A 24,391-nucleotide genomic window follows, 5' to 3' on the forward strand; every position below is an offset into this window, starting at 1 on the left:
ATGTGGCAATCTTGACTGTGTCCTCCTAACTGGTAGCTCTCTGTATAACTATACTCAACACTGTCAGATTCCTGTGGAAATTCAGCCCCACGAGAACAATGGACAACTGATAATAGGCACAGTGAGACAAGGGAAGCCAACTCTGCAGAACTCAGGAATGGTTCTTTTCTGCTATGAATGTGGCTCCAACTGTAAAAGCTGTGTATCAGTGATCTTCCTACAACCTCAAGACCAGTACTCCACCTCAAAAAGCAACATGAAGCAAAACCAAGTGTGCAGATTAGCAATCAATGTTGGAAGATCCCCAACATGGTCCTTGTACCAACACTCCAGGTCCCTCTGCTGGGGAGAAATGTTTCCCGATTCAAATCTGTCCCAAGCATTTCTGAGAGTCATTCATTCTCCTAATACAATTCCTATGGTCATTGCCTTCTGCCCACCACATACATCACTGGGCATGTGATCTGCTTCGGACTGCTTAGAATCTAGCAAGTCCATCCTCAACACATCCGGCCTTCCGGATTTGCCCTGGCGGTTCCAGGTTCAATTCCTGGTGAACGAACCAGATCCTGCATACTGCAACTAAGAGTTCGCATAGTGCCACTAAGACTTGGCACGGCCAAATAATAAAAAACAAACAAAAAACTGCAACCAAAAATTCACCCTTCAATGAACATATAGGATTTCCAGAATGTATCAGAGTGGTCTGCACACAGAAATTCAAAGTAAGAATGGGTCCCACGTGTGTGCGCCCACGTATGTTAGTCACTCAGTCGTGTCTGACTCTGCAACCCCATGGACTGTAGCCCACCAGGCTCCTCTGTCCATGGCACTCTCCAGGCAAGAATACTGGAGTGGGTAGCCATTCCCTTCTCCAGGGGATCTTCTCAAGCCAGGGACTGAATCAGAGTCTTTTGCATTGCAGGCAGGTTTTTTACTGTCTGAGCCACCAGGGAAGCCCTAAGAATGAGTCCAGCACAAATCAAAGGACTAAACACAGAAGAGACGTGCCCGTCAAAGCACTCACAGGGCGACAGCCTGGTCTGAAGTCTGTCTTATACCAGCAGGCACACACGAGGCCTTGACAGACTCTACTTGATGCATTAGTACCTCTGAGCTTGGTGCGTGGGCGCCCCTCAGTCCTAACACAAGAACTGAATTACACCATAGGCTCGAAGGGCCAGGGAGGTGGCAGAGGTCCCGGGACACGGCCCAGGGCCGACACTTCACAGCGTCGTTCACAGAAGCGGCTTCCTGCAGGGAGTGTGCTGGTCCCCGGCCAACCCACAGTTCTCAGAAGGGTGGAAGGGCAGAGGGAGGAATTCCTCCAGCTGGCAGATTCTCAAGGCGGGAGGAGAGAGGAAGGGAGTTGGGGCAAGGAGAGGAAGAAGGAGTGGCGGGGAAGGAAGAGGCCCTCGAGAGGCACATCCACAGCTCCATCTGCGATGGCAGATCAAACCAAGCCCAACTCTGAGCCCCTGCTGCCCTCTTAAGAGTCCCCTGAGCACAATGACACGCCCTAAACACTCCCGTTGTTAGCTGCTTGAAGTATGCATTCCTTCTGTATGTTACTCTGACTGTAGAGATAAGCCTTAATCGCCTCCTTAATTCCACTCTCCCCCTGCAAAACAAACATTGTTTTCCGTTTTTCATCTTGACCTTCTAGATGCTGCATTCACATACTGCTATATTCATATAGAGGGAAAAATATCACTTTATACTGTCCTTTTCTCTCCACTGAGCAATACATCTTAGAGATCATTCCATCCACAGGAACAGACCTACTTCATTCTCTGAAATTGCCACACAGTATTCTACAAAGTGGACTTACCGTATTTTATTCATTCTTCCACCGCTGTTTCATTTCCCCAACAGTTCTGGAGTGGATATACAATCAGATGCAAGTGTTTCACTGGAACACAATTCTAGAAATAATGTCACTGGGTCAAAGGACTTGTGCAACTTTTAATGGACGCTGACAAGATCCCGCCACAGGTCTCCCGGTCTCTGCCTTCACTCACAGGATGTGGATACTCCTTTCCCTAACTCCACCCTCATTTGAGTCTATCATCCTTTTCACTTTTGCCTGAGAAGGAAATGGCAACCCACTCCAGTACTCTTGCCTGGAAAATCCCATGGACACAGTCCACAGGGTTGCCAAGAGTCGGACATGACTGAGCAAGACTTACTCAACTTAACCTTAACCCTGGTTTTGTCCAGACTTGATGGTGAGCAGTATTGGGGGGGGGGGGAATCCCACTGCTTTAATTTGCATTTCTCTGAGAGATCAAACATTTTGTCTTATGTTTATTGGCCGTTTGCATTTTCTTTTTTGTGAGTTCAGTTCAGTTCAGTTGTTCAGTCATGTCCGGCTCTTTGCAACCCCATGAATCGCAGCACGCCAGGCCTTCCTGTCCATCACCAACTCCCGGAGTTCACTCAAACTCACGTCCATCGAGTCAGTGATGCCATCCAACCATCTCCTCCTCTGTCGTCCCCTTCTCCTCCTGCCCCCAATCCCTCCCAGGTTCAGAGTTTCTTCCAATGAGTCAACTCTTCACATGAGGTGGCCAAAGTACTGGAGTTTCAGCTTTAGCATCACCATTTCATAAACTCTGCCCATTTTTCTTTTGGGTCATTTGCTTCTTTTTCTTCATGAATTTATAGATTTTTACATATTCTATTAATCCATTGACTGTTCTGTTTTGTACCTCTCTCTCAGTCTTTTAAAAACTTTGCTTATGGCATTTTCCCACAAACAAGGTAGTTTTCCATAAACAAAACAACGGCTTCCACCTGGATGAGAGGGAGTTTGGGGGAGAATGGATACATATATATGAATGGCTGAGTTCCTTTGTTGTCTACCTGAAACTATCACAACATTGTTAATCAGCTATAGTCCAACACAAAATAAAAAGCTTAATTAAAAATGCATATGAAAATTGTATTTTTAAAAGAAACAATGGCTTCTAAACTGTTTACACTGCAATAGAATCCTTTCTCCAGTCCAGGGGAATCCCTGAAAGCAGACAGGCCACAGGAGAACTGCTCTGGACTCCTAAGGTCCCGCCAGCTCCTCCATCCTGATTCTGAGGTTCTGAGGGATGCTTCCAAGAACACAGCTTGAAACCACAGGTTCAGTCCAATTCCCTTGTGCAACAGATGAAGAAATCCAGGAGAAGAGGCGCTGGAGGGACAAGTACAAGGCTTCCTAACCAAACAGACCAGAACTGAGGTCTTCATTCTGTTTCTCTGAACCCAGCACAGTCTTTAAATTATAGAAGGTAAATTAATTCCAATGTGACCTGACAACAAAACTAGCTCTTTGGTATCTGATTCATGTACTTTTCTCCCAGCCCAGAAAAAGAGTGTCAAATGCCAATAAAATAAACAGATATTTCCACTCAAAAATGGATTAAAAAAAACTTACCACTGCTTTCTAGTTATGTATTTCTATGTTAACTTCCTGTCTCTCCCCACAAGAACAGAAACTAAATGAAAACAGGAATTCTTGTCTGTCTGTCTCAAAGATCCAGAACTGGGCCTGTCAAATTATAAGCCTCAACAAACATTTACCTCCCAAACTATTCTCTAAGCTAAAAACAAGCAGAAAATGATCCTTTTTTTTTTTTTTCCAACTGCATTTATCAATGTAACCTCTAAGAGAATAGTTACCCATTAGCAGGTGGCCTACAAAGTGGGATGCAGGAAGGAACCTCAAGATCTCAATAATCAAATGGAATAATTGAGAGCAGTACCATTGGAAACACAGGCCCACCCTTTTCCTCCTTCCCCTTAATTCTTTGGGCTTCTGGTTGTTATGTTTGTGTTTTCTAGAACGTCAGGCACTTGAAGGTCCCTTTGTAAAAATCTCCCCAGAGATGAAGGCATTTTGAATCAGCTGAGTTCCACTCTTAAGTCTTTTTTCTCACCTGCTAAGTGCTAACTACCAACTGTGGGAACTCAGGGAGATTAAGCATCTGTGGGACCCAAGTCAGGTCTCTGCTCTGTAAAGTGGACACAACTATAGGCCCTGCATGTTTCAGGTTTTCAGAGGCTTGGTGTCAATGCACGTCTGTTGCTTAGCTTAATGCCACACACATGCAGTCACTGGAGTTTATCAGTTAAGGTGTTCTGCAGAGGAGTCAACTTTTAGGATGGGTGTTTGTATGCCCAGATGAGTGGACAGAGTTTGACTAGCTGTTCAGTCGCTAAGTCCTGTCCAACTGTTTGCAACCCCACTGAGTTCAGCATGCCAGGCTCCTCTGTCCTCCAGTATCTCCCAGAGTTTGCTCAAATTCATGTCCCTTGAGTAGATGATGCTCTCTAACCATCTCGTCCTGTGCCGCCCCTTCTCCTTTTGCTTTCCATCTTTCCCAGAATTTGGACTAAACACTTTTAAATACGAGGACATGAGATGAGATGAGCCAGAGTTATTAAAAATTCATTACTAAGAGAACAGCACATTTACAGAGCAAGTCGAATCCAGTCATCATGGTGAATATTAGACGGAGGTCGTAGAACTCCGAGACCAACTGCAGAGGGAAAGGATGATGGAGAGTCTTCAGTTAAATGCCAGCCTGCCGGTTAGAAATCCCAGTCCCAAAGCACAGCCAGCGGCCACCTCCCACCTCTGTGTCTGTGGTTGGAGGAGCTCGTGTTTACTCGGATTGGCTGCAGGGGCAGTCACAGCTTCCATTTGCTCCCCTGCAATCACCAAGAATGTGTTCTGGCCCAGGCCCACCCCTCCAGGGAACAATAACCATTTCATACATTGGTATTTAGTTACAGAGCTACGAATGCCCTATAGCCAATCAAAACAGGGTCCTAACAGATCAGACTTTGATCTTTGCAAATGAGGATATGGGCTAAAGCCACTCTGGAAAAGCTAAAAAGAGCTAACGTTCTGTTCATGGAATTTTGAAAATGCTTGCTTCCTATCCACTGATACAGATGGTTCCTGAAGCAGTGATGCCGGGTATCGTAGAACAGAATGTGGACACACAGGCAATTCGTGTGTCCCAGAATTCTGACACATTCGAAAATATGTAAATAATAACAGAAATCATAATGAGCTGGTCGGATGGCATCATCGACTCAATGGACATGAGTTTGAACAAACTCTGGGAGACAGTGAAGGACAGGGAGGCCTGGCGTGCTGCAGTCCATGCGGTCGTGAAGAGTTGGATGCGACTGAACAACAACAGTAACAGAAAAATCTGCATCTTCAAATTGCCCAAAGCACAACAAAGCCTCACAGATTTAATATAAAATGTCCAGCATTACTCTGGTCTTTTAAAATCAGGCACTGCTGGAGGAAGTGTGAGCAGTCTCAGAAGCCCATTTTTAGCAGAATTGAAATCAGATCCAGGGCTTGAATCACACACAGAGCAGTCTGGCCACTAAAGGCACCTTTCTCTTCATCTCAGGAAAAAAAAAATTTTTTTCTTCTTTATTTAACAAAGATACTGAAGATAAAGAGAAATGTTAAGCAGAAAAGCATTTACAAATCTGCTTTGAAAAGAAAAGAATCCCCAATCCTTATAGCTCTCTGAGTATTTGCCTAGGCTAGAAGAAAAGGGGAAGAGATGACAATAGAAATGGGGTATGAAACACTCGCAGGTCAACAAAACAAGCCTGCCTCTCACAGAAATCAATTTGACTTTTCTTAAGAACACTGGAAGGTCTTCCTCTCCTGCTAAGAAGAGACCCAGAAAAAAGCTTTCAGAACAACTGGAGTTGCTCTCAATTCCAGCCTCGTTCTCTAAAGACACACAGCGTTAAGAACAATGTGCTGGGTCACACATGAGGAGAAACTTCAATTTTTAACACCAACCTGAGCACTTTGCAACAGGGCTTAGAGTACAAATGGGTGGTCACCCCCAGTGCATGACTGCATGGACCTCGTGGTCCAACTACCACCTGCCTTCCTCAATGCACAGTGCCCCATCTATGCAGTCACAGGCAGCCAAGGGTGGGGTGTGCCAGAGTAGATACTTGAACACAAGATCCAGTCATTTTCCTCCAAATTCCAGCATAAGCCAAGATTACTTAAGAGGTCCAGAAACCTCAGAGCAAGATGTGCCATTCAAAGTCTTGAAATTATCTTGTGTTCTTCTGAGGGCCAGAAAAATAGAACAAGGCTTTAAACCAACATTCTAGCAAGCCAGGACAGGCTTCCCTGGTGGCTCAGACAGTAAAGAATCCACCTATAATGCAGGAGACCCAAGTTTGATCCCTGGGTCAGGAAGATTCCCTGGAGAAGGGAATGGCAACTCACTTCAGTATTCTTGCCTAGAGAATTGCATGGACAGAGGCACCTGGTGGGCTCTAATACTTACCCTATGGGGTCGCAAAGAGTCAGACATGACTGTGTGACTAACACTTTCACTTTCAGGATGGTTGATGGAGACCCTGAGAAAGTATGGAGCTCTTTGTTCAGGACCAAGGCATGGGCCAGAGAGCACCTCCAGTGACTGGAGAAGGCATCCAGAGATCCTTGCCTAGGCACCCAGACTTGTTACCACCTGAGCAGTCTGAACACGTGAGGTTCTGGGGTCTTGTAGATCTTGTGAATCATAGTCATTGGTATTTTCTGCCATATCTCAAAAATTAAAGCAAAAACCACTTCAAATCTCTGGATTCCAGTCTAGCCTGTTATCAGGACACAAGCGCTAGAGCCCTAGATGACATCCTCATTAACAAAAACAGACCTTTAAGCAGCACGGTGTGTAAAGCAAATTTCATGAAACCACCTGCCTTTTGATCCTAGGCATGATCTTACCAGAAGCGATATGATTATAAAGTGCATAGCACTTCAAAACAAACGATGAAAAAGAAAAGGTCAACTTTCTGATAAAGCACTAGTCAGTCTGAACTAATAACAATCCTATGCTACATATCAGATTCCAAAACACCTAAAGTCAGAAAACCAGTAAGGGGACTGCCCCCTGTGGCCCAGTGACTGGGACTCCACGCTCCCAGTTGAGGGGGCCCAGGTTCGATCCCTGGTCAGGGAACTTGAGCCCACATGCTGCAACTCAGAGTTCAAACGCCACAACTAAAAGAACAGGCATTCCTCAACAAAGATCAAAGATCCTGTGTGCCGCAGCTGAGACCCGGCACAGCCAAATAAATAAAATTAAATGTTTTTTTAAAACCACAGTAAGAATATCTCATAGTAATAGTTAACAGTTATTGAAAGCTTAGACTGGGTCAGCAACACATCATAATTCATTGAAACCTCATAACCTCCATGACTATATATTACTATTACCTCAATTATTTACTTATTGCTGTTACATCCATTTTAAAGAAATCTGAGGCACAGATAACATCCAAGGATGTTCAGATGTGATAAAACAGCTTTAAATAACTGTTGGAAGTCTGGTATCAGAATTCAATGGTCTGAAAAGCTGCATACACTGTACATTGAAGTTTTGTTAAGAAATGAATTTGAATCCATACCTGGTTGTCACCCAGAACTGGTGCCCAACTATCTGTTTTTCACCTTTATGTCCCCTGGCACGTAGCCCAAACCCAGAGTTAAGGCTCTCTGCACTACATTATACTCAGGGAGCTTTGGGTCATTGTAATTATCAAGTGTACAATTTAAAACGTTAGTAAGGACTTGAAGTCAGTTTTTCTTTTTTTTTGTTTTTAAGAGTTATCAAGACCAACCTTCAAACAATCAAAATTGATAGAAGGATGTTGCAAGACTGCTGGAAACAAAAATCAAAATTCAAAGATCAATAGCATTCCTTTATACCAGCAGTAACCAGGATATAAAAAGAAGAAAAAATTGGCTTCCATGGCAAGCCAAACTACAAAGCAGAGAGGCATAAATCTAAAAAGCAACTTTAGTAAGAATTTCTAAAACTTCATTAAAAGATAGAAAGGAAGATTTAGATTAACGGAGGAACTAAACTCCTTTTACTTGAGAGAAAGATAACATTTTCAAGATGTCAATATTACCCAATTAATAATTTCATTGAAATTCCAAAATTATCTCAACAAGAATTTTAAGAAACTTGAAAAACAGTTTAATAATTATATGGGAAAATATAGGAGTAAAGGCTTCTCAGGTGGCGCTAATGGTGAAGAACCCATCTGCCAATACAGGAGACATAAGAGACATGGGTTCGATCCCTGGGTCGGGAAGATCCCCTGGAGGAGGGCATGGCAACCCACTCCAGTATTCTTGCTTGGAGAATCCCCATGGACAGAAGAGCCGGGCAGGCTACAGTCCATAGGGTCGCAGAGTCAGATACGACTCAAGGGACTTGGCAGGCTACAGTCCATAGGGTCGCAGAGTCAGATACGACTCAAGGGACTTAGCAGGCATGCATAAGAATAAGAATTTCGAAAAATACAAAGATGGTAAACTGTATTATCAGATATTAAAACACATTAGAAAACTACAGTGATTAAGACAGTGTGGTATTGATGCAGGAATAGACAAATGATCAGAATGGAATAAAGAGTCCTGAGACCAGTGTACATATTTTTAAAGACTGTATGATATACATGGGGTAAGAGCAAGCTAATCACTGTGCTCCATCTGCAATCCAGTTGAAATTTATTTTTAACCCATCTTCAATTTGTTTTTCTCCTTAGAGTGAGGTAAAGATCAAAGCATATATTTTCCACATGAAAGCCAAAAAAAAAAAGATATGGAAATTACTGGAAAGAAATATAGGGGAGGCAGAGAATTGTCTCAAAACAGGAAAGTCAGTTGAAAGATACGACTCCATTAACACAGATTGAACTCAGGTCTCCCGCACTGCAGGTGGATTCTTTACCAGCTGATAAAACAGAGAGAAGCCCAAGAATACTGGAGTGGGTAGCCTACCCCTTCTCCAGTGGATCTTTCCAACCCAGGAATCAAACCGGGGTCTCCTGCATTGCAGGCACATTCTTTACCAACTGAGCTATTAGGGAAGCATTAACACAGCCAGATCTCAAAATAGAAAAAAACAGAGAGTACAGAAAGCAAGATGCAATATGATACCACTTACGTAAATTAAAACACAGATAAGGATGCATGGGTGTATCTATAAATATAGTTATTTAAAAATCGAAAAGCTAGGCTGGAAGGAGATGCACTGAAACACAAGGTGGGGGGGAATTTAAGTTACAACTAGTTTTTTGTCTAAGAAAAATCCTTAAAAGTAAATGTCAGGTGCTTCCCAGTGCTTCCCTGGTGGTCCAGTGGTTAAGAATCTGCCTTGCAGTGTAGGGGACACTGGTTCAATCCCTGGTCTGGGAGGATCCCATGTGTCATGAAGCAGCTGGGCCCATGTACCACAACTACTGAAGCCCGAATGCCCCACAGCCTGAGCTCCACAGCAAGAGAAACCACTTATATGAGAAGCCCACGCACCACAACTAGAGAGTGACCCCTGCTCTCTCCAACTAGAGAAAGCCCGAGTGCAGTGGCAAAGACCCAGCACAGCCAATAAATAAATAAGCTTTTTTTTTTTTTTTTAAAGCAAATATGGCAAAACACTATGGCAATTAAATCTGAGCAGTGGGAATATGGATGTTTTTGCTAAAGATACAGAAAATGACATGATAAATTCTTTAAGGAAGAACTCTCAAATGTTAAATCTAGATCTTCTTTGTTAACATATCAACACAAAGTAGTTTCTTGATTATCTATAGTCTTATTATTCAAAACACAGAATAAAAATGCAGCAGACAAATAAATCCACTTATCAATTTCAACTGTAATGCTTAATTTTATGTGTCGACTTGGCTGGGCTATGTTGCCCAGATGTTTGGTCAAACACTAGATGTTGCTGTGAGGGTCTTTTTTATGTGTGATTAAATACTAAATCACACCTAAAATTTGAATTATGTTTAATTATGTAAATCAGCGGACTTCTCATGAAGATTACTCATATTGGGATGGAGACTGGCCATCTAGTCAGTTGAAGGCAGTACAAGAGGCTGAGGTTTCCCAGAAGAGGGCTGTCCTCAAGATCGAGACACAAACTCTGCCTAAACTTGCAGCCTGCTGGCTCATCTTCCAGGGTTTTGACTTGTCAACCCCCACAAGTGCATGCACCAAATCCTTCTCTTCCTCTCTCTGAACATGTGTATTTCCTCTGTACTCTGTTTCTCTGGAGAATGCTGACTAATACCAACACTGCAAGTTTTGGGGGCAGCCATGGTTTCTCATGACATGTCTTATACAGAATGAGAGTTGGACCAGAAAGAAGGCTGAGCGCCAAAGAATTGATGCTCTTGAACTGTGGTGTTGGAGAAGACTATTGAGAGTCCCTTGGACTGCAAGGCGATCAAACCAGTCAGTCCTAAAGGCAGTCAACCCTGAATATTCGTTGGAAGGACTGGTGCTAAAGCTGAAGCTCCAATACTGTGGCCACCTGATGCGAAGAGCCGGCTCACTGGAAAAGACCCTGATGCTGGGAAAGATTGAAGGCAGGAGGAGAAGGGAATGACAGAGGATGAAATGGTTGGATGGCATCACTGACTCAATGGACATGAGTTTGAGCAAACTCTGGGAGTTGATGGACATGGAAGCCATGCATGCTGCAGTCCGTGGGGTCACAAAGAGTCGGACATGACTGAGCGACTAATAACAACAAAATAGTTTCTGAACTGAAACGGTCCACAGTTTCTATAACACTCAAAAGGGTAGAAAGTCATGCTTTAGGGGTGACAGGGAATAATGACAGGCCAGTTCAGATGGACATCTTGGGATTAAATATATCTTGGGTATGTTTTCTAGGAAAATAGATCTCACAAGAAGATAAAGGTCTTCAGTAAGATGGCTTCTTGCTGGAGCTGTGGTTTTCCAGAGTTGACACATCCCCATTGGCCTGTGATTACTTGTTCACCAGGTACTCCTGGGGAGGACACATGTCCACACTCTTACATGAAGGAAGAAGAGGGGTCAGAGGAGTGAGGTCTGGCCTTCCTGTACCTGTGATATTTCCTGAGAATTCTCCTTGTTTGTTTCACCAAAAACACAAATTGACAGACTGCCCAAGACTGACCGCTCTCTGCAGACTGCTTCTCCATGGATGGACCTCTGCTCACGCTATGATCAACAGGGTCAAGTGCTCTAGCTTCATACACAGTCCACACTCCTCATAATCTACTCAGACACCATGTATGCCTGGATGTAAGGGCATGTTGCTATTGTTGTTTAGTTGTTAAGTTTTGTCCGACTCTTTTGAGACCCATAGTCTATAGTCCTGGAGAAGGAAATGGCACCTCACTCCAGTACTCTTGCCTGGAAAATCCCATGGACAGAGGAGCCTGGTAAGCTGCAGTCCATGGGGTCGCTAAGAGTCGGACACGACTAAGCAACTTCACTTTCACTTTTCACTTTCCTGCATTGGAGAAGGAAATGGCAACCCACTCCAGTGTTCTTGCCTGGAGAATCCCAGGGACGGGGGAGCCTGGTGGGCTGCCGTCTATGGGGTCACACAGGGTTGGACACAACTGAAGCGACTTAGCAGCAGCAGCAGCAGTCTATAGTCCACGAGGCTCCTCGGTCCATGGGATTTCCCATGCAAGAACACTGGAGTGGGTTGCCATTTCCTTCTCCAGGGGATCTTCCCAGCCTACGGATCGAACTGACGTCTCCTGCATTGGCAGGCAGATTCTCTACTGCTGACCCACCAGCAAAGTCCGGATATAAGGCTATAAAAGAACCCCTAAATATACCCCTTTGCTCAGTTTAGATCTCTTACTGATTTTAGATAAAATACATTTGAGCCATTTAGTGTTCTGTGTTTCTGATCATTTTTTATTTATTTTGGTTTGGCACCTGCAAACCAAGAAAGTTCAAGTAAGAAACAAGAATGGACTTACTGAAGCAATAATTCAAGGTGACAACCACACACATTATTAAAAAACTTCTTGACATCAATTTGCATATCCTGTAGAGTTAGAGGAGAACAGAGCCATCTCAGTGGAATCATGAGGCGAGCCCAAATATAAGCAATCCCCTCTTGTCCCAGGTGGCGCTAGGGGTAAAGAGTTCGCCCGCCAGTGCAGTAGACATAAGACATGGGTTCCATCCCTAAGTTGGGAAGATCCCTTGGAGGAGGGGATGGCAACCCACTCTATTATTCTTGCCTGGAGAATTCCACGGACAGAAATGCCTGGTGGGCTATAGTCCATAGGGTCGCAAAGAGTTGGACATGACTGAAGTGACTTAGCACACACACACCACTGTCCCAATCAGAAGACAGCTGAAAAAATTCAAGGGTTAGATAATGTTAGATTTTCGGTTAGATAAATATAAATGATAGACTCTATGTCATTAAATGCAAAATTGTATCTAAGATACTAAAAAGCAATGTTTAAAACATTTGTATAAACAATGTAAGATATTAATATAGCAATACACATACTTATATGTGCAAAAATACCACATACACAAATACTATGTAAACAGAATAAGCTAATACTAATTTAGAAATATTTCTGGTTTCTTCCCACTTCTGACTCTCACACATCATGAAAACATTTATTCAATCTTCAGTGGTCTTTTTACACCCAAGCCTGTGATTACAGCTACTTTTTTGAGTTTTCCAAACCATATCCCCTTCACTTTCATGTCAGTTATTTGGATAATGTTCTTGACTCGTTCCATTTTTAAATGATCTTTAAAAGTCTTGTTTACAAAGAAATCCAACACTTGTTACTGTGAGGTCAGATGCCCAGGAATATTACTTGAGTTTTTTTTTTTTAACCTTTTTTATAATATGATTTCCTTGGTTGACCTCTACAAAGCATCCAAAATCAGCACTGATGAAGGTCATTTGAGGCTAATGTGTATTCCCTAAATAACACTTTGATGTTCAAAATAATTGTGAGATCTTTCCATGAGCATGTGAGAAGCTGTAAAGACTTAAATATAAATTTCCTCATTTCTGATGATAAGCTTTTTTTTGGAGGGGGGGGAATGCAGCGACCATGCTTTATATTTGACTTGGGCTCAATGAGGTAAACTCTATAGCTTCATTTCCCTCACTGCCCCCAATCTGTCTTTCTTCCTCAGCAGAGCAGCCATGGTAGCAAGGTACAGAGTTACACCTGGACTTTTTCAGGTAGAGCTGGGGACTCCAGGGGAATCCAAAAGGCGGAGTCTAGAAGACCCAGAAACATGTATCTCTTCCACAGGACAGATAGGTCCTGCCGCATGAGCCAGGCTGGGAGGCCACTAGTTTTCTGTTCTGTCTTCTTTTAAAAATAATTTTTGCAGTTGCAGTGTGAAGCCTGTACGAGTGGCAAGAGAGAGACTTCTCTGGTGGTCCAATGGCTAAGACTCGGGCTCCATGCCCGGGTTCAATCCCTGGTCAGGGAATTAGATTACACATGCCACAAGAGTTCGCATGCCTCTGTGGGCTCCCTGATGGCTCAGCGAGTAAAGAATACACCTGCAATGCAGGAGACACAGGTTCAACCCCTGGGTCGGGAAGATCTCCTGGAGGAGGAAATGGCAACCCACTCTAGTATTCTAGCTGGGAAATCCCATGGATAGGGGAGACTGGCAGGCTAAGTCCATGGGGTTGCAAAGAGTTGGACACGACTGACAGACTAAGCATGCATGTCACCACTAAAGATCCCTTGTACCACAGCTAAGATCCGGCTTAACAAATAAATAAAATAAACACTAAAAAAAGAGAGTGGCAAGACAGCAATCTGCAACCGGGAGATGCCTGGGCAGCTCTGTGGTCACGACTCCTCCCAGACACCCCCTGAAGCTTCTGAAGCAGGTGAGACCCTTAGAGGCCCCAGCAGCAAGACACTAAGCTCAGCTCTAGCACTGCCAATGGAGAAGGCGGTGGCACCCCGTCACTTTTCCAGTCCTCTTGCCTGGAAAATCCCATGGGCGGAGCAGCCTGATAGGCTGCAGTCCATGGGGTCGCTAAGAGTCGGACACGACTGAGCGCCTTCACTTTCACTTTTCACTTTCATGCACTGGAGAAGGAAATGGCAACCCACTCCAGTGTTCTTGCCTGGAGAATCCCAGGATGGGGGAGCCTGGTGGGCTGCCGTCTATGGGGTCGCACAGAGTCGGACACGACTGAAGCAACTTTGCAGCAGCAGCAGCAGCACTGCCAAAGGCAAAGGGAGCCAGGGAAGCCTGCATGTAAGAGAGAATCTTCTGGAACATTCTGAAGAAAGGCCTCAATACCTTGGGAGCATAAGTGGGCCCCCACAGGTTACCTATTTCAGTGACTGGAGTGGAAGGAACAAGGCGCAATGCTGCAAGCTGTACAAGGTGTTGGTGCAAAGGGGATGGGTGAAGGAAGAGGGGAAAAAAGAGGATAACAATGATAAATCTATACCGACAGTGTGATACTGTGACTTAGAGTAAAAAATATTTAGTCTTTGCCCACCGTTCCTGACACAGCACTCCTAAAACCCTTGAAATTCCCTACATGAGTCATAGGCGAATCTTAAATATTCTATTCAGTCCTGGAAATAGTTCCAGAGCAATCAAAGTAAAATGAGTATCTTTATAACAAGTCTCTTCCTTTTTTAAAAATTGATTATTTATTTACTTTTGGCTGTGCTGCATCTTTGCTGCTGTGTGGGCTTTTCTCTAGTTGCAGCAAGCACAGGCTACTCTCTAGTTGCGGTGCACGGGCTCCTCGTTGCGGTGGCTTCTCTTGTTGTTGAGCCCGGGCTCAGCAGTTCTGACCTACAGGCTTAGTGGCCCCATAGCTTATGGGATCTTCCCGGATCAGTGATCAAACCCATGTCTCCTTTATTGACAGGAGGGTTCTTAACCACTGAGCCAGCAGGGAAGCTCCCCGCAAGTCCCTTTCAATCATATCTGAGCTGATGATAATGTGGTGACTTCTGCAAAGTCCTTAAGGATGGATGCTGGTTGCAGGGGTGGGGGCGTGTGGCAGGCATGATTAGAAGGTTGGAACTGTTCATCCCACCCCACCCCCTTGACCTCTGAGGAAGGCAGAGGCATTGGAAACTGAGTTCAATCATCAATGGCCAATGATTTCAATCATGCCTATGTAATGACCCCTCCCCCAAAAAACCCAAATGGATGGGTTCACAGAACTTCCAGGTTGGTGAACACCTGGAGATGCCATGTCCTTTCCCCAAATCTTGCATGCGCGCTATGCATCTCCCCACGTTGTGTCCTTTTTATAACAAACCAGTAATCCAGTAAGTAAACTGTTTCTTGAGCTTCATGAGATGCTCTAGCAAATTAATCAAACCTGATTAATTAACCCTATTAATAGGAGTGGTTGTGGAAACCTATTTATAGTCAGTCAGAAACGCAGGTGAAACTTGGACTTCTGACTGCCATCTGGAGCATGGGTAGTGGGGTGCGGGGGACAGTCTTAGTGGACTGAGCCCTTAACTTGTGAGATCTGATGCCACCTCTGGGTAGACAGCATCAGAACAGCACTGAACTGGAGGACACCCAGCTGGTGGTCCCCCACCACATACAGACACACAGTTGGTGACCCAGAAGTGAAGACGTGTTCAGAGACTACTCTGTATAATGTAGTTGAAAGCAACAGAGCTTTTCTTTACAAGGAGGACAGAGTAACAAAAGAGGAAAACCTGTTAGGAACTCAGGGTTAGCTGGAGAGAGTGTTGCTGGTATTTGGCTGATTCAGAAAAGCTACCTCCAAGGCAGCTGACCAAGCCTAGATTCTCTCCGGTAGACTTGGACAGGTTTATCTCAAAGTAATACACTGGAAGGACTGGAGCTCCAATACTCTGGCCACCTGATGCGAAGAGCCAGCTCACTGGAAAAGATGCTGGGAAACACTGGAGAAGAGGGTGACAGAGGATGAGATGGCTGCATGGGATAACCGACTCAATGGACATGAGTTTGAGCAAACTCTGGGAGATGACGAAAGACAGAGAAGCCTGGCGTGCTGCAGTCCCTGGGGTCACAAAGAGTTGAAACGAGTCAACAACGACAACAATACATAGACACAGCACTTTCAGAAGTTTGTAACAAGATAGATAGGGATAGATAGGATAGGATAGGATAGGATAGATAGGGATTTGTCTCCTTCTCCTTGGTTTTTCTCAATTCAGAAAACTGACCTTTAACCCAAGCCTAGTTTTATAACTGAGGAAACAACTCAGGGAAGTTGAGAGATAACAGTTGACAAAGCACATCCTGAAAGGAGAAGCAGCAAACCCAGCTCCGGGGGCCTGGGAGCAAGCTGCATGAAGGGCTTTCACATGCCTGGCACGGAGATGAACTCTTCCTGTGCATTGCCTCGATCCTTATCACCAACCTGGGAGGGATCAACATACACTATCCCCACTTTACAGTTGAGAAAACCAAGGCAGAGAAACTAATGCTCCCCAGAGTCATTTAGCAAGAATGCGTGCCAGCTGGGTTTAGAACGGCATTCCTCCTCTGACAAGGTGTATTTGTAGAGTCAGAACTGAGGTGATATAGCACCTCATCCTACTTATGTACTTCTGGGTATGTCACTGAGCTGTGAGCCTCAGTTTTCACATCTACAAAATGAGCATGACACAGCTTTCTGGAAGTGAAATCTTTTTTGTTAAAGCTGCCAGGACAAAGCCTGACAAGCAGCAGGCACTCAGTAAAGGCACCATCCCCTGCATCTCCTTTCCTCATCTTCCTGAACCTAAGTCTTACAGGTGAGGTATAGCAATTTATCAGCCTCCAGCTGATTTGCATATGGGAGAAAATGTAACACACAGAGAAAGAAACACTAATTACTGACATTCATCTTGTCACATGCAGACCTAGACCAATCTACTTTGTTTCTGTTCATGAAAGAAAGGGTTCTTCTTAACCCATCTTAAACCAACTTTAAGTGTGATTTAGTGGAGCCAAAGATTTTTTATTTTATAGGGAATACCTTATACTCTTGTCCTTGTGCTAAATGGACTCATGAAGGGCCATCATCATAGGAGCAGCGCCCGTCAGCAAACGCCCTCTGCAAGCAGCTGAGCCTGACTCCGAGATCTCATCTCCCACGGATGAGGCCTGGGACTCTGGCTCCAATAACTGCAAAACTTATAACTCACTCGCCCAACCCAACCCCAGCACCTCGTACGCCCGCATAAAATGTTGCTCCAAAGCTTAAAGTTGGTGAAGGGAGATGGCCAAGAGTGGCTGTGGGTTGGTCCAAGTATTCCCCCAGTTGTCTACACGTGGGGCCAAGGTTGGAGCCTGGGTTAGAATCCACCGTCTGCATCCTATTAGGCCCTTTCATGAGCTCAGAGCGTGACTATCTGGTTTGCATTTGCAACACAGAGGGAAGCAATAAGGGACAGCAGAAAGGCTTTCTAAGGGGCACCTGGTGGAGGTTATTTTTACCAGAGAGCACCTATGAGTGACCAGGCAGACTGACCTGGAGAGGGCTGGTTGAATGCAACCCTGGGAAGAGTCAAGAGCACCAAGTTCTGGCATCGTCCATACCATCTGTGGCCCAGAACAAGGCACTGAACCACTCAGCCTGAGCGTCACCTAAAAAGGATGAAACTGAGGAAGATATACTCTGAGATTCCTTTTAGTTTGAAAATTCTGTAATTTCAGCTCTTGATGAACCCCCCTTTGAGAAACATTATGAACTCTGAAAATGCATTAATGCGAATACCTAGCATAATGAGTTGCCTATTGGTCCCTGGTCATTGTTCACTTTATAAAAAAATGAGCCATTGTTGATCAAGATAAACCTAAAGGGTATTTAAAAAAAAAAAAAACAATCACAGACATATTATACCCACATACATACCACATGGGGCTTCCCAGGTGGTGCTAGTGGTAAAGAACTTGACTGCCAATGCAGAAGTAAAAAATGCAGGTTTGATCCCTGGGTCAGGAAGATCCTCTGGACTGGGAAATGGCAACCCATTCCAGTATTCTTGCCTGGAAAATCTCATGGACAGAAGAGCCTAGTAGGCTATACAGTCTACAGGACCGTAAAGAGTCGAACACAAGTGAGCAACAGATGCACACAATTATACTACATACCTACATGCACACCTGTATGTATATTATCTTACTTCAAGAGTTGCCAACTGTTGTTACCACTATATGTACCAGACATTATAGGGAGAAGGCAGGATAATGCAGTCCCCTGTCCCTCACCATCTAGTAGAAAAGACAGAAGAGACACAAGAATAAGATGACAACTCTTGGACAGGACAGGATATGATTCAAATTCAGATGTGCTCAAGTAAATGCAACCGGTATTTTAGAGCCAGAAATGACACTCATGATGTTCTATGAGAAGAGGTGGCCATATGAATGATGTCAGTCAGGGTTCCCAGCAGAAAACCAAAGAGACACTCAAAAGGGTTGAACTCGAGAAAGTTATATACAGGGAATATTTGCAGGAGGGTGAAGCACCTAGAAGCTGGCAATAGCTGGGAAACTATTACCACCTACATGTCTGAGGGGCAAGGGGAGGAAATAGTGTGAGCTGGGGTCAAGAGCCCAAGCTGTCTGTAAGAGTTCAGAAGAAATAAGCCATTGTCAGGACCTTGGCAAGGCTGAGGGGAGAGCAGTGAGGAGGATAAATACCCCAACACTCTTGGTCCAAAGGAAGGCAGAAAATGACCTGAGGGAGGAAAGAGAACATGCACACACACACACGCCCACCTGCATAGACACTGGAGATGTATTAAAAGTGAAAGCGAACATGTTAGTCGCTCAGTCGTGTCCGATTCTGTGTGACCCCAGGGACTGTAGCCTGCAGGCTCCTCTGTCTATGGGGAGTCTCCAGGCAAGAATACTGGAGTGGGTTGCCATGCCCTTCTACAGAGGATCTTCCTGACCCAGGGATTAAACCTGACTCTCCTGCATTGCAGTCGGATTCTTTACCATCTGAGCCACCACTTGTCCCAAATACATCTCTAATGTAAAAAAAGAAAAAAGTCCAGGAAAAAAAAAGATTTATCCTACCAAAGGATCTCACCATACGATTAATCTAATTTTTAAAATCTTTTTTAGCTATGCCACCGGAGAAGGGAATGGCAACCCACTCCAGTACTCTTGCCTGGAGAATCCCAGGGATGGCGGACCCTGGTGGGCTGCCGTCTCTGGGGTCGCAGAGAGTTGTACACAACTGAAGCGACTTAGCAGCAGCAGCCATGCCACATGGCATGTGGGACCTTAGTTCCCTGACCAGGGATCGAACCTGCACCCCCTGCATTGGCAGTGCCAAGTCTCAACCACTAGACCCTCAGGGCAGTCCCCTAATCTAAACAAAGTCTTCTAACAAACCTCAAGTAAATGTGTACAAACAGAAACTCTTTAAATTGCAAATAGTTTCTACAAAATGCTCATATTGACACGTGATGTGTTTACTTTTGTTTACAAGGAAGTTACGGCATCCACTGACCAGACAAAATTGTTTAAATTTTCCTTAACCCTCTACCCTCACCCACCCCCAATTTCCAAAGATAAAGTCCCAAGTTTGCACACGAACACATTTTTCCATTTATATTTTCTATCAGTTGGCAATTAAAACAAGAATCCCAGAGGTCAGCCAAAAGTCTTAAAAAACAAATGAAAGAGTCGGATGCATTATCTCTGGATTCAAAAGCGCAAAACGACACGTTATAAGAAACCACCTGGAAAACGGCACTTGGCAGGCGCCATTTCAGAGATCTGCAGTTCAAACGTCAACTCCCTGCCAACTGATAACCTTTACCAGAGACCCTTGGAGAAAGTTCTGGAAGTGTGGCGTACTGAAGTCTCTGTAATGCCATCTGCTTTTGTGCAGAGTTGCAGTGATGGTAACGGGAACCTGGCGCTGGGGTGAGGATCAGGATTGCTCCTCAGGGTGGCAGAGGGTGGGGAGAGTAATGTGTGCAGGGACGGCAGAGGAAGAGAAGGGTTAAAAGATGTCTCATGGTCACTTCCCAATTAGGGACCGCGTGTCTGAGATTTCTCAGGACAACCTCAGTCTCAGATATCCTAGACCATACTACTTACATGTCCAATCCTGGGGAAACAAGTTACACAAATCACGGTGCTTTAACTTGATGGGGAAATATGCTGTTATTAAAATTAATGAGTCAGGAATGACATGAAAAATCCTTGCATTTATTCACTCACAGTAACAGCTGAATCCCTATTGTATACTACAGATGGTGTAAGGGTGTTCCAGCTGTAATGATGAATTATTAGCATGAAGCATACATGTTATATAGCACAGAACCAGAATGCCAACGTCTGAATCTCTGCTTCACTCCTGAAAAGCTGGACAACCTTGAGCAATTTCCCTAAAATACCGTGTGCCTCACGTCATCTCCACTGTAAAACAGGAATAATAATGGTACCCTCCCCATAGGATCATTGAGGTTAAGTTGAGGTTAAGTTCATAGTGTAAAGCTTGTAATAGTGCATGGCACAATATGAAGTGCCCATCCTTACAGTCTTGGTTTGGTGAGGGATGTAGATACAAACAGGAACATGATGGTATAATGCTAAGGGCAATCAAAGCCTTCCCTTCAGGCTAACATTGAACTGGGAATGGAAGAGATCAGGAGGGCCTCCTGTTCATAAAAAGAGAAGAGAGTCATTGCACTTGAGTCAGACTGGAGAAAACTGGAACAGTCCGTCTACTTTTTCCTGCATTCCACTGAGCACTTCCGGAGTTTATTTCATCTTACAAGCTTCCCCAAGTCTGGGATGCACAAAAGACAAAGGGTGGAAGACAGAGGAAATGATACCAAGTGTGCAAACAGGCCTGCCTGTCCCAACCACTGCAGGGGTGAGTGGTAATAAGCGCTTGGCTTGTCACAGGCTGCAGTACGTGGGGTGTCCTCGTGACCTCGCGATTTTAAGAACATTCTTCATTTCTGTGACAGCCCCAAAAAGTTCTCTGGCTGGGATTGGGTAGCAATCTCCAAAGCAAAGGAATCCTCTTTTCCCCTCCAACTGTCTCATTGGTTATTCTTTCCTTTGAAGTTGGAAGAGAGAATAAAATTACTTTCATCTGCCTGGAAATCACCAGAGTAGAGAAGACTCCTCCCTGGAATCAGAATGAGGAATCAGGCAGCTCAGATCTTCCGTAAGGTGAGCCCAGGGTGTGCTTAACTCCTTTTGGAAATGAGACAGCATGTAGATCAATATCCACCTGTGTTAGCTTGGCAGCAAATGATACCAAACCCCGATTCCAAACGGCTTGAACAAGGAGGAAATTCATCATCTCACAGGATGGGAAGCGTGGAGAAATATGGTGCTTCTTGAGGACACTCAGGGATCTGCTCTCTTCTAAGGCTGGCCGCAAGATGCCTCCAGTAGTTCTAGACAGCAACGCGCCAAGAAAGCAAAAGGTTCGTTTGTTCTGTGTGTCTTTTGTTTTGGTAATGAGCACACCTCCTGCAAGAAGCTCCGCAAGAGACATCTCTTCACACCTCACTGCCCAGACCTGGATCACATACTCTTTCCTATACGCATCCCTGGGGTGTGGGATGGAGGTACCACAAATGAAGTCAACGAATCATCTCACATATCAGATGCTACCAGGTCCATATGACCACCGAGCCTGCAACAGGCTTCTGGCCAGGACCAAAGGAAGAAATGAACATGAATGTATTTCAGGAGTTAGCATGCTCTACAGTTATTCTCAAAGATAGAATTCTGGTAAGCCACAGCATCAAACCCATTCAGAAATGCTTCTGCCTTATGCTCCACACATACCAAGAAGAAGAATCACTGACCTGATAGAGAAGATGCTAACATATCTGGTATAAATGCCCAAGAACCACTCTATCCAGAGCCTGGACATCTTTGATGATCACTGCTGAGCTGACAGTACATCGTGGCCTATTAGTATTCTGTCCCAAGGGGGCACCCGCAGCAGAGGGGTGTAAAAACAAAAGAACTAAGAGGAGAAGGGAGAGTCACTTGCCAGTAAACTGTGATGGACTGAAATGAGAGAAAAGTTTTTTAAACTGGGCGGGGCAGGACAGGTTTGCTAAACTCTTAAGGATAAAAAGAAGAAACAATGCAACAAAATTTTGGAAGCTGTAAAGTGGTCTAACCCAAGGTAACTGACTTAGCAGACGGAAGAAAGCCGAAACCTAGCGCAGAAGGATGGGAAGCCCAGAAGCAGAGCTCCAGGGTCTCTGGAATTTGGGACACCAGGCACTGAGGGGGTCAGGGGCCCCAAATCAGGAGAGCTGGCTGTGAGTCTGTGCCAGAAGCTGTCAGACCCTGGGTCTCCTCTCTCACCCCGGCTCCAAAGTGACTGCCTGCATTCTGCAACCTGTTTGCTCTGCTGAATCAGAATGACTGTGACTCAGAGTCACTTCAATGTAGCTCAGAGAAGGGGTATGCTTACAAACAGGGAAATGGGAGAAGGTTCCATACCAAATGCTGGCTTTCTGGTCTCCATCTGAGTCTGGCTAATAGAGTACAGCAGCCAGCAATTCCCCTCGGCATGGGGATTTCTCTTCAGTTTCCTTTGAGGGAATGCCCTTCCACCAGGTGGGAATCCTCCAATAAAATCCCTCAGCAGGATAATCCTACGGCTGGCCGCGTATGTGGACTCACCTGGGGCGCTCTTCGTAATCACTACTACCTGAACCCTAGCAAGACCCAACATCATTCAAATACTTGGGCAACTTAAATGGAAAGTTTACTGTATGCCAGAAATTGTTCCAGGTTCTAAAACACTGTTCTAGTGTTCCTTCTTGGTAAGGTGGAGCTGATCCTGGGTGTCAGCTCCATCCAGGCGTGCAGACCTTCCAGTTAACTTCTCAGCAGTCAGTTCCAGGATCCTCAGACATCTGAGCAAAGCCTTTAACATGCAACAGATTCCAAAACAAAAACTAAGAGGAAATCAGAGGAAAACAAACAGCACAGGGAACAGAGGGACACTTCAAAGAAACTGCCACTGTGATCCTTGACGAGAGTTGAGGGTTGAAAAGCTTTTCATCTATGAAACGAGAACAGGAGGTTATAAAAAGAAAATTTGAGATTTTTAAAGAGCTCTTGGAAATAAGAAATTTGATGACAGACATGGGAATTCAATACATGGGTTGGAAGGTAAAATGAGGAAATATCCCAGAAGTAGAACTTTTTTTAAAAAGGAGAAAACATAGGAAAAAATTAAGAAAATTAGAGATTCAATGTATGAGGGCCCCATTTCAACTTAATATGTGTTCCAGAAGAGGACAGAAATCGCTTTTTTTAATATTCCATAAAACAGTTCAGAACCGAAGGACATGATTTTCAGATTGAGAAGGTCCACTGAAAGCCAAGTAAATTGATGGAAAAAAAAAAAAAGACACAGCAAGGTGTACTGAATGAGATTTCATTACAGAGGGAAAGGACATTACAAAGACAAGAAAATCAGAGAAGGGGAAATGATTATATTCAAAGCATCAGGAGTTAGAATGACAGACATCTCAATGGCAATACTGAACCTGGAAGAACAAAGCATTCCAAGTTCAGGAACAGACTTCCAACACAGAGTTCATACCCCTAGTAAACTATTAATCTAACTTCGAAGATCTCAAAAAACTTATTTCCCAGGCAGTCTTTCTCAGAACTACTAGAAGATGTTACCAGCAAGAGAGCAGAAAGAAGCAAAGAAGGAAGACGTGGGTCTAAAAAACAAGGGATGTCACATGAAGAGCAAATGAATCCCTGCTGTGATAAGGAATTCCAGGATGAGAGCTGTGCCTCTCTGGCAGCAACTCCAGAGTGAAGGAGACCAGAAGGCTCAGCCAGAGGGAGGAGCCAGGTGGAACGGGACACGCCTACTATTTAGAAACATGGGCAAAGTTGAAGCTCTTGTCTCTGGGGCACAGAAGCTAAGGTTGGTGAGGGGTGGGTCAAACAACTGCTGTTTCTATGTATAAGCCTTCTAGAAATATATGGCTTTACAATTATGTCTGTGAAGAGCTTTGATAAGGAAAGAAAGGAAGCTCAGGCAATGAATCAGATTCCAGAACGAAATCCCAGGCAGAGATCAGGAGAACCTGCTTCTCTAAACTGCAGAGGTATTTGGTGAAACCTCTGAGAGACAGAGAAAGAAGAGTTGATGCTAAAGGCAGCAAAGGCTGAGCACCTGGCAAAGCAGGTGGGACAAGAACCTGATGGCCCACGAAACAGGCAGGAATGGGGTCACTCTTCCCCTTCAAGGAAAGAATTCCTGAGTGTGACCTGCCTGAGTTATTGAGATTAGTAGGAATACGGGATTAAAGGGAGCTGTGTGGGTCAAGCATGTGGTTGGTCAATTTACAGAATAAAGAAGGCAAGCAGAAAGGCGGTTTGGGGACACCCTGCTGCTCTTCAGGCAGGCTGTCTTCCTTCCCCCATGGGTTAGAAGAGGTTGACTCTTATCTCCTCAGACAATTAAGCTCAGCTGCACCAGCTCACAGAGCTCAAGGCTGAAAGGGCGTGGGCAAGCGT

General features: G+C 44.6%; 1 protein-coding gene across 14 annotated transcripts in view; it reads right to left on the reverse strand.

The window, feature by feature from the left end:
• The window catches only part of PDZD2 (PDZ domain containing 2), a 216,348-nt gene that overhangs the window by 186,228 nt on the left and 5,729 nt on the right, over positions 1-24,391 (reverse strand). For 3 of the 14 annotated variants that reach the window (XM_055555290.1, XM_055555298.1, XM_055555291.1), the window contains one exon: positions 1,832-1,925. The exons of 9 other annotated variants lie outside the window; for them this stretch is intronic. In XM_055555290.1, the coding sequence (XP_055411265.1) occupies positions 1,832-1,845 (14 nt within the window). In that variant the 5' untranslated portion in view covers positions 1,846-1,925. Of the gene's footprint in view, positions 1-1,831; positions 1,926-17,366; positions 17,498-24,391 lie in introns of those variants that run through there. 2 more of the 14 variants (XM_055555289.1, XM_055555288.1) reach the window with 2 other exon arrangements.

Source organism: Bubalus kerabau, chromosome 18 (assembly GCF_029407905.1).
Source record: "Bubalus kerabau isolate K-KA32 ecotype Philippines breed swamp buffalo chromosome 18, PCC_UOA_SB_1v2, whole genome shotgun sequence".
NCBI lineage: Eukaryota > Metazoa > Chordata > Mammalia > Artiodactyla > Bovidae > Bubalus > Bubalus kerabau.